The following is a 13,355-nucleotide window of genomic DNA, read 5'->3' as shown; positions in this document are numbered from 1 at the left end:
GAGGATGGAGCTGGACTGTTCTTAGTGGTGGCAGATGACAGAACAAGGAGCAATGGGCTCAAGTTGCAGCAAGGGAAGTTTAGGTTAGATATTTGGAATAATTTTCTCACTAGGAGGGTAGTAAAACACTGGAGCAGGTTACCCAGAGAAGTGGTGGAATCTCCATCCTTGAAGGTTTTTTAAGACATGGCTACACATGGCTTTGGTTGGGATGATGTAGTTGGGGATGGCTCTGGCTTGAGCAGGGGGTTTAACTACAGCTAAGTACAGGCAGTCAGAAAGCCCAAGGTTGAATTGAGTCGGTCCTTGCAGGTTAGTTTAAACTGCAGAGGTTAAATTGAAACGGAAGTGAACAGATATTCAGGAAACGCGGGCCAGAAGCCAGGGAGTGCTAGAGCACCTCTCTCTGGCACGTAGCGAGCACGGACTATGTGTTTTCTTCCTCTTCTTGCTGCCCCCAAGGTCTCTGGGTTTTGTAGCCCAAACTTGCAGCAGAACTCTGCAGGATCGCTCATCACTTCCTCTTCCTGCTTCCAGGTGCCTCTTCCTGCTTCCAGGTCCACAGTCACAGCCCCAGCAGTAAGTTTGAGTGGGGGAACTTAACCCGCATCCCTGACCCCAGTCCCCAGCAGTCCTGTCTGCCTCCATCCCCCCTTGCAGACTGGGTTGCATCCCCCACCAGACTTGCCCCCACCCCCCTTGTCAACCAGCCCTTACTGCTCCAGCTAGGGAGCAGAGAGGCGGGGCCAGTCCTGCTGTCTAGAGGAGATGGCACATCCCAGCCCAGAGCTGCAAACCGTTCTGGGATGCTGGGGGCTGTGATTTTCACTTGAACTAGGAAGGGGTCTGGGATAGAAGTTTCATAAGCTGGTTTGACCCAAATCGGTTCAGTCTGATACTACATTCAACCAGGTTTATCTTAAACCAGTTTCAGCCATTTTGAAACTGGCTTATAAGCACTGAGCCTCTGTTCTGTTGTGGGTTTAAACTAGTTTCTGATCACTTAAACCTGTTTGTGTGTAACTTCTGTCCCTAGCCCAGATGACCTCCTGAGGTACTTTCCAACCCTAATTTTCTGTGATTCTGTGTTCCAACTCTAGGTTTTTAAAAGCTTGATTAATGTTAGGGTGAATGAACAGAATCTTAAAAAATTTTTCTCTGCACTTCAAAGATTGATTCCACTTTGCAGCTCTTTCTGGTAACCGTAGGTCATCCTCAGGTTACTCTGCTGGAGGGTGCTTTGTGTGCGTTGAAATCTTTTCCCACTGGGGGCCGGGGGGGGATGTGCTGCTGATGGGCTTAAACTTTTTTGGCAAGTCAGTTAGTATCTCAAGCATCCTTACCAGGGTTCCTGGCTTTCTCTGGTTTAAAAAAATTCCCAATTCTCAGATTTAAAAAAGTAACCCAAATCCACATTGTTCTGTGATCAAAATGAAACACTGCTTGTGTGCATGTGTGTGTGTACATACAAGCATGTTTAGTTAGGCATGGGTAAGAATGTTTAGTCGTCAGCTCCATGGTCCTGCTTCACGTCTTTGCAAGTAGATTAAATTGAGTCACTGATGCACTAATCAAATAGATACAAGCTTCTTGAGGCAATTTTGAGTCTTAAGAGTCAGGCTATTTTTGACTGACACTATTTAAATCAAAGTATATTGGCAGGGTAACGGTATGCAGGCGGGTTCTTTTTAGGTTATGGCTTTTTTTTTCCTTACTGAAAATGAACATTACTTGTCTTTACCCCCGAACAGAGGAAATGCCTCAGATTGTAACCCGAGTGGCTTTGGTTCAGGAAGCTGGAAAACACGAGGCACTCCTGAAAGCTTTGGAGGTATGTAACTTTATGATAAAGTAATCATTCTAATAGGACAGTGCTCTAATATATTTGCAGTAATTAATTTAATCTCATACCAAAGTTCTCCTCTTCCACAGACCATTAAGATAATGGAAGTCCCAGTTATAAAGATAAAGGAAAATAGTCCTGGTAAATCAGAAGAAAAACTAATAAAAAGTATTATTCATATGGTATGTCGGTCATCTATGCCAATATGTTTGCATGCAGCATGTTGCACTACCTTGAGACTAGAGAGTATAAACACTTTGATTTCTGGTACTTGGACACAATAAAGGCACAATAGAAGATGTTTCCTGTGGTGTAGTTTGAAGCTAGTTGAGTAGAAACTTGTACTAAATTTGAAACTGCCATTTGATTTAAATGTCTGTCCTGAACCCTTGAACTAACATATCTATGCTTAATGATGTGTTCTGTAACTTGGGTATGGAATGATCAAATGAGAGATCTATCTACATACTTCTTAGTCAAAGCTTTTATAAGCTTCTACTATCAACCAGCTTTATAATGACTAAATACTTCAGCATACAAAGATCTGCCTTTAAGATTGCTGCATGAACTATTCTGTAAGGATTCTTGTTTCTTCAAGTGGAGGATTCTGAAAATAGGCTTGGATCTAATGCCTTAGGAGAAAAAATGGACTCTATTTAAGCCTTCAACAATTTTAAGTGATAACTTTGTGTAGCATAAAACACTGCTGCCTAAATGTTCTTGCTTCTGCAGCTTTCAGTTAAATTGTTTCAAGATATATCATTTTAATTCTTCAGATGCCCTGAAGAGAAAGATACTGTTCCCCTTCATACAAAAATACCTGCTTGGCGAAAATTTTATCTAGAGATTTGCCAATCTTGCATTTAAATTGGTATGAAATACCCTCTTCAGAGTGGCAACCCAATTAATACTAGCATAGGTGCTTTTGACTCTTATAGTCCCTTTTATATTTCAGAATCTGAAATTGCTTTAGGAACTTGGACAGAGATAATCACTATTTCATTGCTGACCAATAGACCTTGCTGTATAGCAGGGGTGTCAAATATTCCACCTCTGTATCTGGCCCACTGGGTCTACCGGCACACCACTGGAAGCTTGGAGGATGGGGCAGGGGGGTTGGGCATGGCCTGCTGTGGAATTTGGGGCCTTTTGACCCTACTAGTTTTAGCCATTGGTAGCAAATTTGGCTTGCTACTGCTGGACCTCTCCTGCTACTAGAAGCCCCCTGCCTCCAGACCCACCGCTGCTTGACCTCACTTATCCCAGACCTGCTGCTGCTGTGGTAGCTGCTCCTTTGCAGTCCAAATCCAGGCCAGGGTCCCAGGTGAGTTTGACACCCCTGCTATATAGCTTCCGCCAGTACTTCAAAAACTAGGCATTTCATTTAAAATTGTAAAATTGTCTTTGAAACTAAATTTCTCTAACACCTTAAAAAAAAATTGATCTAAAATTTAACACTAGTTACTATGTATGGTGCATGAATGACATTTATTTTTAATACTGTCCAAAAAATTAAGGAAATTAAGGTGCCATATATAAAGACGGAATCAGTGGAAGAATTTGGGGATTTTGAGTCTCCAGAGTTTGAGACGGTCTTCGTTATAGCAGACTTTCAAGATTCAATCTTTAACAAGTTGTACAAGGCTGATTGCCGAATTCTTGGACCTTCAGTAGTACTTCGTTGTGCCCAAAAAGGAGAGGTAAGTGAAAGCAAACCATCAGTTCTTTCACACTGTTCTTTCACAGGCAGTCTTCTATATGTTAATGTAGATGTAATGATGTGGTTACTTTTTTCTTCCTTGGTAAGAGCTTTAACTAAAACTGCAGTAAAATTCTCCTCATTACTGTTTATACAGCCAAAGACATGTTGCAGTGACGCAGCTATTCTGAATTTCTAACTAAGCAGAATCGGGGAAACTGAAAGCTCTGGCGTGTTTTCTCAGTGTAGAATCTTGGCCATTCAGATGGAAATATTTGGCTATGTATCTTTTTATTTTTTTTTAATATCCCAAGTATCTGATTACGTTGCTGTTTGTTTTTGGAAGCACCAAGGCTGTAAATGTAAAAGGAACTGAAATAGGTCATGTTGACTAATAAGTTTGCTACACTTCTCTTCCTGACCCACACTGACATCTCTGGGATATTTTCCGGAAAAACACAGAGAAGTCTTTGATGCTCATGCTCCTATATGGGATATTTGAGTAGAAATAGCTCATTCTGCAAAAGCATTCTTGAATGCTATTCTTTTAATAGTGATTTATTTTTAAAATATGACTAAGCTTTGTGGATGTGTTACTACTTCTTCAGTTAATCACCTTTTATTCCAAAACTAGCATTAACACCAGAAGCAATTGCAAAATAGCTTATTTCACACTGCCTATTCTTGGCTGTTTCCTGATATGAGGGCCTTCAGATCTACTTAATACTTAAAAGCTTTACTAGCGTACAGATTTTGGTGACAGGCACTGCTTTATTGTTGTTTTAATTCTACAATTGGGCTCTTACCAGTATTAGCAACAAGTGCCTCTACTGGTGTTGCTTACTCCCTTTTCTACATAGAAATAAGTGTATTGATACAAGGACTTTTTTTTTTTTTAATTTTAAATATTAGAAGGGTGATACTGCTGTTGGTGTGTCACTAGTATATCGACTGTACTAATACGTAGGGTATTATTGCAACTGACCTGGGCCAGTTGAAATTTTAATGTCAAGTATAATCTCTCCTTTTATTTGTTGCTGCCAATGCTCTTGGAAAATGTGGAGTAAAAAGTAGTATCTTCAACTCTTTAGTTCTTTCCATCCTGAGTGGTGCAGCTGTTTTCTCCCTTCCTCTTTCAATAGCACCATTTGTAGATGTTTCTGAAAGGCATTAACTATTAAGAATGTCATTCTTGGACATCTGAATTTAACCTCTAAAACACAATCGCATTGAATTTACTGATAGTAATGGCTCTAGTTTTGACAAGTGAAAATTGATATCTTGCATTCGAGACAACTTATGTTGATTCTTTTTTGGAAAATGCCTTGTTTTCCTTTAGTTCCAGTTGCTTCTAAATATCCATTATTAAAAAAAATCCTATACATGAAGATCTCTGTGCACTTCTGTTGCTTTCACATGTACTTTCTGCAATAAGAAAAAGCTTAAAATACAGCGTCTAATAACTGCAATTTCAGGTAACTTCTAGTGTGGTTATATGAAACGCTCCATTTTGGGAGACTACATTTAAGGAGAGCTTTAATGGCAATACTGCATAGTGTGTATGTGGAGGGAAGTATATTTTAATGACTGAGTGGGAAATAATGGTTTGTAATGGGGTGTGGGGAGAGTAAGGTCACATGACTAGGAAAAAGTTTCCAGTACTACTTCGGCATAGGAGAGAGAATTCAGTCATTACACCGGTTTTTAGTTCAAGGCACAGCAGAAATCATTGATCTTGAATCTTGCTATCCAATGGATTTTAATAGTTAACGTCCAACAGAACGACCATTTCTATTCATATTTGAACCTTGATTCTTGTTTTAAATAAACTTTTACTGCATAGTACTATAATCAACTATGTTTTGTTTCAGCCTCTGCCTTTTTCTTGTCGTCCACTGTACTGTGCAAGTATGTTGAATCTGGTGCTCTGCTTCTCAGGATTCAGAAAGAAAGAAGAACTAGTAAGATTTCTACATCTATTTTCCTCCCCCAGTAACCCATGTGCAGCTTTGTACTTAGTGATTCTTCCTTACATCACCTCAAATTCAATATCTGGCAACAACCATTTGACTTTTCGGAATAGCAAATTAATTTTTTTTTATCTACCTATGAATCTGTCCTACTCCTGTAGAAGGCAGTAGGATTTGTCAGCTTGCATGGGAGAAAGATTATACATGGAAAAAATATCTTTGAGTGTCTGGTGTGAGAGTGTCTAACTTCTGTTGAGGATCTCAGTAGTATCCCTGACATCGTTAAGGTACTCCGCTAAGAATGGCATTTGTCATATAAAGTTAAATAAAGCATGAGTCTCGTTCAGAACACTTGGAATTGTATTATCTTAATATTATCAGAGCTAAAGTTAAGCAACATCAGTCATAAGTACTAAAACAGGCAAAATGCAAGAAAAAACATCATTTAAGTGACTTGACATAATCAGTATATCATATCCCTATCATGTTTCTGAATCAATGTTGTGGATTGAACTGTTGTGGAGGTGTTAACAGCTGCAAAAACTGTAAGCTTGGAGTTAATTCTGATCTGTCAAACTAATTGGACAGATGGCTATCCTTTGGTTTCAATGTAGGTGTCCTCCCCCCCCCCCCCCCCCCCCCCCCCCCACCCGCACGCGAGACTTTTTTTTTTTTTCTTTTTTTTTCTTTCTTTCTTTCCTTCCTTTTTGGGGGAGAAAAAGCTGGGCTGTTTGAACAAGTGCCAATTCTAGCTACGGAAGTAATTGTATTTGAGTGGTTCATGACACCTGTCTGGAATTGGCTTAACTGCTTGCTATTTTTATGGGCTACTTAAATACATGTTTGAGAGGGTGAAAAATAAAGGAATTGTATTCACATCACAATAGTGGAGTCAGAAGCGGACTGGCCAAGTTCGCCGATGACACCAAACTTTGGGGAAAAGCATCCACACCAGAAGACAGGCGGGTGATCCAGGCTGACCTGGATGTTGGCTAGCACTATGGAAGAAAGAGACTTGGGGGTCATCATTGACCACGAGATGAACATGAGCCTGCAATGCGATGCGGCGGCTAGTAAAGCGACCAAAACGCTGGCTTTCATCCATAGATGCTTCTCAAGCAAATCCCGGGACGTCATTCTCCCCCTGTACTCGGCCTTAGTGAGGCCGGAGCTGGAGTACTGTGTCCAGTTTTGGGCTCCACAATTCAAAAAGGATGTGGAGAAGCTTGAGAGAGTCCAGAGAAGAGCCACGCGCATGATCAGAGGTCAGGGAAGCAGACCCTACGATGACAGGCTGAGAGCCCTGGGGCTCTTTAGCCTGGAAAAGCGCAGGCTCAGGGGTGATCTGATGGCCACCTATAAGTTTATCAGGGGTGACCACCAGTATCTGGGGGAACGTTTGTTCACCAGAGCGCCCCAGGGGATGACAACTAGGTCGAATGGTCATAAACTACTACAAGACCGTTTCAGGCTGGACATAAGAGAGAATTTCTTTACTGTCTGAGCCCCCAAGGTCTGGAACAGCCTGCCACCAGAGGTGGTTCAAGCGCCTACATTGAACACCTTCAAGAGCAAACTGGATGCTTATCTTGCTGGGATCCTATGAACCCAGCTGACTTCCTGCCCTTTGGGCAGGGGGCTGGACTCGATGATCTTCCGAGGTCCCTTCCAGCCCTAATGTCTATGAATCTATGAAATAGTGAAACATGCACAATTAACTGTATATAGTTAGTTGATGCCAATCTTTTATCCTCTGTTTAAAATAAAAAACAAAAGACTTCCATAACAATAGCAATATAGGTTCATGAAGAAATACTTGTTTTTAATTTAGTTCTGTTATAGCTTGACCTGTACATAACTTTTTGCCTTGGTATCATTTAGTACACATGTGACTCTTTTTATTTACTTATTTATTTATTTATTTATTTTTAATTGTAACTTTTTAATCTTTAGGTTAAGCTGGTGACCTTGGTTCATCATATGGGTGGAATCATTCGAAAGGACTTCAGTTCAAAGGTTACACATCTGGTGGCTAATTCTATACAAGGAGACAAATTCAGAGTATGTGGCACAAACTTTCTTCATTCATACCTTGATTGACCCTCTAAATCATAACTTATGCTTAAACTGTGGTGTATGCACTTTATGAATTGAAATGAGTTCTTTCACAGTAATATTTCAGCATATTTCTGTCTTTTAGCTCCAGGCTTTAAAAACAAGGTGGCAATTACAATTTTTTTTAGCAGACAAAATATCTTTTTGTCCAAAGGGCTTTTGTTAAAGATGAATGCCACTTCTGAAACTATGCTTTTTTGCCTCATGTTACTTTAGTACTAGAAACTATTAGTTGAAACTTTAGTGCATTTACCAGCCCCTTATTGCTTTCTGTTTCTTACAATAAATAATAGAGCATGCTTGTTGGCACAGCATGGCAGACTGGGAGAATGTGGTCCACTTAAACTTGTCTGTAAATATAGACACCACTGTTCTCTATAACTGGATTGACCATCACTGCTTATGGAAACTGATAAATTGGTGTGTGGCAGGGCACTGCGGGTACCTGCCACTGTAGAGGCCTGAAGCTGGCAGCTGCCAGTTGCCTGATGAGGGCAGCCATTTTAAATTGGGTCCTGCCCATATAAACAGGTCATTTTGCTGCTGGAGGCACAGGAAACAACATCGCCTAGCCGGAGGGCTGCTGGTATCTTCTGGAGGTAAGGGATGAGCTGTAGGGGATGGTCAGGAGGCTCCTTGTCCTGGGCATGACCTAAAATTGCACTCTGCCGGGAATGGGCGGCCTGGTGGGGCTCTCAGCGGTGTGGGAGCCCCCAGGAAATATCAGGCCAGTTACCACCCCAGTGAAAGGCGGGTTGGGGCGCTTTAATCCCTAGCCCCACAACCGGCTGGGTTACCCCTTTGTAGCGTCTGGAGGGTGGAGCCCGGGAGAGAGAGTGAGGCCATAGACTCACACCTGTCTGGACTTCCGGTCCTGGCCCCAGCATGGACCCGTCGGGAAGTGAGGAACGCCCAAGAGCTTAGGGCCTGGGGTTCTGACTGGCCTGGAGGTGGGCCAGGACTAGTGAGCCAAAGGTCCCAAGGGGACCACACCCGGAAAGGGAAGCAGTTCTGGGAGCTATGTTGCCAGAGTAAAGGCAGAATAGGCTGCCAGAGGAGAGGAATCTAGGAGGGGTTCAACAGTAGGATTCTGGGGCCCAGTGAGGGGCCGGTGATTGTGAGAACATCTGGATGCCATCTGCGAGGCTTGGGCTGCGGTGTAGGGGAGGAACGGAGCCGCAGATAGCACCCCCTGACATCGGGACAAAAATGGGCAGCCTCCCACTTAATTACATCAATGAACTAATTACCAACAAGGCATGGCAGGCGAGAAGGCGTGTGGTTAGCCCAGAAACAGTTGGACGGGCCACAGGAAAATGGGCCCTGAGAAGGCCCCCTATTACATGGTGCAACAGGCCTGTGTTGGTGGAGCTATGTTGGCAGAGCTCCCTTAGTGGAAATGCATCATGGTGGCAGGAGTTCTTTTGCAGGTATAAGTACATACTCTTTTCTAAATGATGCAAGCTAGGATTACAGCTTTTCACAGAGCTATGCAAAGAGTCTTGTCAACATCACAGTTTTTGGCTGAGGTGCAAGTGTCTTTCTCTTTCAATGATCCCAGCTGGCATAGGCTATGCTACCCAAATTGTGTGTTGTAGTACACATTGTGTAGTAAATTGCACAAAGACTGAAATGGAAATCTTAATTGTATACTTATTGTTAATGTCAAGATCCTCAAATCAATTAAAAAACTATTAAATGTAATATTACATATTTATTGTCCATTTCAGCTATGAAACCCAGTTTATTGGTATTCTTATTTGCTTCAATGCATTGCATTTTGGGGGTGTGGGTATCCTCCTACTTGCAACAGAAGCAGTTATTGTTATATGGGGCCCTTTTCAAATGACTGTATTTACCTGAGTCCAGGATGATTCTGAATTTTAGATGACCCCCTATTGATTAGATTCTATACATGGAAAATCATAACAAATTTATATTTTTTTTCCATGTAATAATTGGGGTTCATCTTAAATTTGTCCCCCTGATAGGGAAAGCAGCGGTAAGGGGACAGATGGTGGTGGGGCTGATGTTCTAATAATTAGGTTCTATAGATGGAAAATTATAACAAACTTATAACAAGTTACATGGAGGGAGAAAAAACCTAGTCTTGGATTTGAGTATATGTAGTATGTCTTGGATATTTGGGGAATGGTAGGGGAAGCATTAACTCTTTAATTCCAAATACAGTATGTTGCTTCTGTGACCTGCTGTTAACATTAGTAGTGCATGAGTTGAGCATAGTTATGTGACAGCTATATTGGTTATAGTCTCTTCCCTGTTGAACGATATATCTTAAAGGTAAACTGCAACGGACTTTTAAGTTTTGAGACTGAACCATTCTTAGAATCACATAATCATAGAAAATTAGAGTTGGAAGGCACTTCAGGAAGTCGTCCATCCAGTCCAACCCCTGCTCAAAGCAGGATCATCCCCAACTAAATCATACCAGCCAGGTCTTTGTCTATCTGGGTCTTAAACCTCTGAGGATGAAGATTTCAACACCTCTTTAGGTGCTTTATGATTAAAACAAACAAACAAACAAAAAAACTCAAGTCTGAAACACTAATCCTTCTTTATTTATTTTTCTTTCCCTCCTGAAATCTCCATCAATATTAGAAATATAAAAATCTTTTCCCTGGATTTTGCCCAATGATTGTTTGGATATTTCATAGCTTGTTTGACAGGGCTTGTACCTTAGGTAACCCCTACTCACGTAGATATTCTTTTTTGTGTAAGTGTGGCTTTATTTGCTTAATTCGTATTGGGAAGGAATGTAACTTATATACAATAAGAATCTTTCTTCAGTAATAAATGTCCTTGCTTTTATTTGTGGAGGGTTACATAAGTCTACACACACAGAATATAAATGTAATTGTACAAGATGGAAATAGATCCATTATCCAAAATGACGAGTTGAAGGTAAAATAAGTGTTAAACAGTAAAACACAAATAAATAAAAATCTCCTTTTATTTGCTTGGTTTCTACTTCTGATTTATAGAAGGTAACCTTTTCTTGTTCTCAAGTCATCCTAATCTGGCTTGGAGGATGAAACACATTTTATACATTAAAATCTCGTAGAAATTTATCTTTTAAAATCTTAATTGGCTCAACCATTTTTCCCCATCACAAGTTATTCCTTTCTTCCTCAAAGATGCATAAATAAACGTTCTGTAGTGCTTGAGAAGTCTTCACAATAACAATTCTCTTTGTTTGGTAGAGGTAGAGAGGTCCATTATCTTTCTACAGTTGTACCAGCAGTGCCAGTGTTCAACAGAAAGCAAGATTTGGCCTCTCTTTATAGTTTAAGTAAGGTCTTTAAGATTTGTTTAGATGATTTTTTTTTTTTATGTACTTCAGTTGTCAATTGATAGGTAGGTATGCGCGCAAAGACTCCCCAAGTTGATGTAGAAATGGCTATCCATTGACATGGTAATTTTTAATGGGTTTGCTATCCTAATAGCACTAAATTTCTTGACAGCTAAAGATGCTAGCACACGCAAAGACTTGCTAGATAGTAATAAATCTAACTATTGCTATCTTGACTTGTTTATCTGCTATGAGAAATGTTTCTTAATGGAGTAACTTCATTTTTTCTTGTAGTTCCCATCTTGCAGACTAGAAAACATTTTGTCATGAATTTTACCCTCCTCTGCTTAAAGGAAGAACTTTAAATGGGAGGGTTAATTTGTCTCACAGCTGCTGACTCTTCTGTTTGTAGGTTGCAGTGAGTCTAGGCACTCCTATCATGAAAACGGAATGGATTTACAAGGCTTGGGAAAGAAGAAATGAAATGTAGGTACTAAAGTTTTTTTCCTAAATGGCATACACTTCTGTAGGTTGTAAAACATTAGTTTTAAATATACAGCTGGAATTAATGAATTTTCTGGGTGTCTTTTAGTGACTTCTGTGCAGCTGATGAAGAATTCAGAAATGAGTTCAAGGTTCCCCCATTTCAGGATTGCATGTTAAGTTTCCTTGGATTCTCTGATGAAGAAAGAGCTAACATGGAAGAAATGACAGAAATGCAAGGTTATTGTTAAGGAACATGAGCCAGTTCACGGGGTGGGGGAGGGAGTTGTAATGGAAGTTATATGTAATATACTTTTTTGACTTGCATTAAGATCTATTTAAAGCTAAAAAATGTAGATTGCATGTATTCATAATAGGGTATTAAGGGGGAGGTCTCAATCAAAATACTGTATCTAGCCTTTTCAGTTCTTATTGGGCCTGTTGCAAAAAATGATTTCAGTTCCATTAGACGTTAATTTTGCTTTAAAAATGACCCACACCTAATCTTGGAAAACTGGTTACATTGGTATTACTTGAAGTATATATTACTTCATATCAACCTTTGTGTATTCAGGTACACTCCATAAATCTGTTAAGGCATTCTGAGGTACATTAGTGCTTGCAAATTTATTAAGATGTAATGGAAAGAAAATACCATCGCTTGTAAACAGAGATATCCTACTTCACCAGTATAATATAACTTAATGGGACTACTTGGTTGGCTCAGCTTTGGGCTGATGTCTTTCAGCCTCATAAGGAGATGGGGGGTTGTCTCTCCAGAGTGTGCATCAACTGTTTAGATGCAACTCTTAGTTCCTGTAAGTATTCTAAGGTCGTGTACAGGCATTAAATGTGTGCCAGGAGAAGGCAGACAAGGTTCCTTGGGTGAATTTGATATCTTTTATTAGACCAACCCAAATGGTTGGAGAATAGTTATTAAGCAAGCTTTCGGGTTCAAAAACCCTTGGTCAGGCTGAATCAGGTAGATCTTTCCCCTCCCACACTAACTTGGATGGTTGTATGCTTTTCTTGGGTGTTGAGGATACCCAGTATCCCACGGCCTTGTGCTGTCCCTGCCTGACTCCCTGACAGCTAGCCCAGGATGGTGGTGGGGTTTGCCATTCTCCTGAGGTAGAAACACTTCTGAGGCTCTGGGGGGTTCTCACTGGGAAAAGTACCTGCCTGGTGCACTCATCTGGTTCAACCCAGAGCCGTGCACCAGGATGCAGGTGCAGGCCTGGAGCCCTTTCAGAGCCCCAGGATGGTTCCAGCACCAAAAGAATGCCTCCGCAACTCCCTAACTCACCCAGACAATCAGCTGATTTGCAGAATGGGGTGGGGGGGAGAGGCTGCAGGAGAATTTTCTCCCACTCCCAGTACGCCACTCCTTCCAATGGAACCAGAGGTGTGCAGGGTGGGAGACAGGTATGCTAATGCTGCAAAGCTGCCCAAACTCAGCTGCAAGAGTCCCACTCCCCTTCATGCCCCATGGTTCCGCTGGGATGTGTGTGGGGGGCTGAAGACAGCTGTGCCACAGTTGCAAATCTGCCTCTGCTTGGAGAGCCTCGCCACTGTGGCAGAATGCTCCTGATTTCCCATCACTGCTCTGGGTTCACCTGGAGGAGCGCAAGGAGTGGAGGAGGCAGGACCATGTTCCTCCCATGGACTCCCCCCTGCCAACTGGCTGATAATTGCTATGGGTGGGGGAAGAGGCAGGTAGTTTCCTAGGGTTGGAATCCACCCTGGCGGTGGCAGGGGGGGGCAGCCTTCTAGTGCTCCTTGGTTGGACAGCCCACATATGTAGCTTTCTAGCAAAGCAGTTGGAATGTGTATATACCTGCTCCTAGGCTAGTTTTCCTACTGGCCAGAATTTCAGAGAGATTCTTGACAGTAAAAATGTACGCATGTCCATGCCCTAAATGAGCTGTTCCTGAC

At 41.5% G+C, this 13,355-nt stretch overlaps 1 protein-coding gene across 6 annotated transcripts in view; it reads left to right on the top strand.

The window, feature by feature from the left end:
* ECT2 (epithelial cell transforming 2) overlaps window positions 1-13,355 on the top strand; it is a 62,306-nt gene that overhangs the window by 10,944 nt on the left and 38,007 nt on the right. For 4 of the 6 annotated variants that reach the window (XM_006021715.3, XM_006021712.3, XM_006021711.3 and 1 more), the window contains exons 3-9: window positions 1,752-1,831; window positions 1,933-2,025; window positions 3,361-3,543; window positions 5,414-5,503; window positions 7,466-7,573; window positions 11,350-11,423; window positions 11,530-11,660. In XM_006021715.3, the coding sequence (XP_006021777.1) occupies window positions 1,752-1,831; window positions 1,933-2,025; window positions 3,361-3,543; window positions 5,414-5,503; window positions 7,466-7,573; window positions 11,350-11,423; window positions 11,530-11,660 (759 nt within the window). The remainder of the gene's footprint in view (window positions 1-1,751; window positions 1,832-1,932; window positions 2,026-3,360; window positions 3,544-5,413; window positions 5,504-7,465; window positions 7,574-11,349; window positions 11,424-11,529; window positions 11,661-13,355) is intronic. The other 2 variants (XM_006021716.3, XM_006021714.3) reach the window with 1 other exon arrangement.

The sequence above is a fragment of the Alligator sinensis genome, unplaced genomic scaffold (assembly GCF_000455745.1).
Source record: "Alligator sinensis unplaced genomic scaffold, ASM45574v1 scaffold379_1, whole genome shotgun sequence".
NCBI classification, from domain to species: domain Eukaryota; kingdom Metazoa; phylum Chordata; order Crocodylia; family Alligatoridae; genus Alligator; species Alligator sinensis.
The sequence above is the reverse complement of the archived record's forward strand: the minus strand, read 5'-3'. Positions and strand labels throughout refer to the sequence as shown.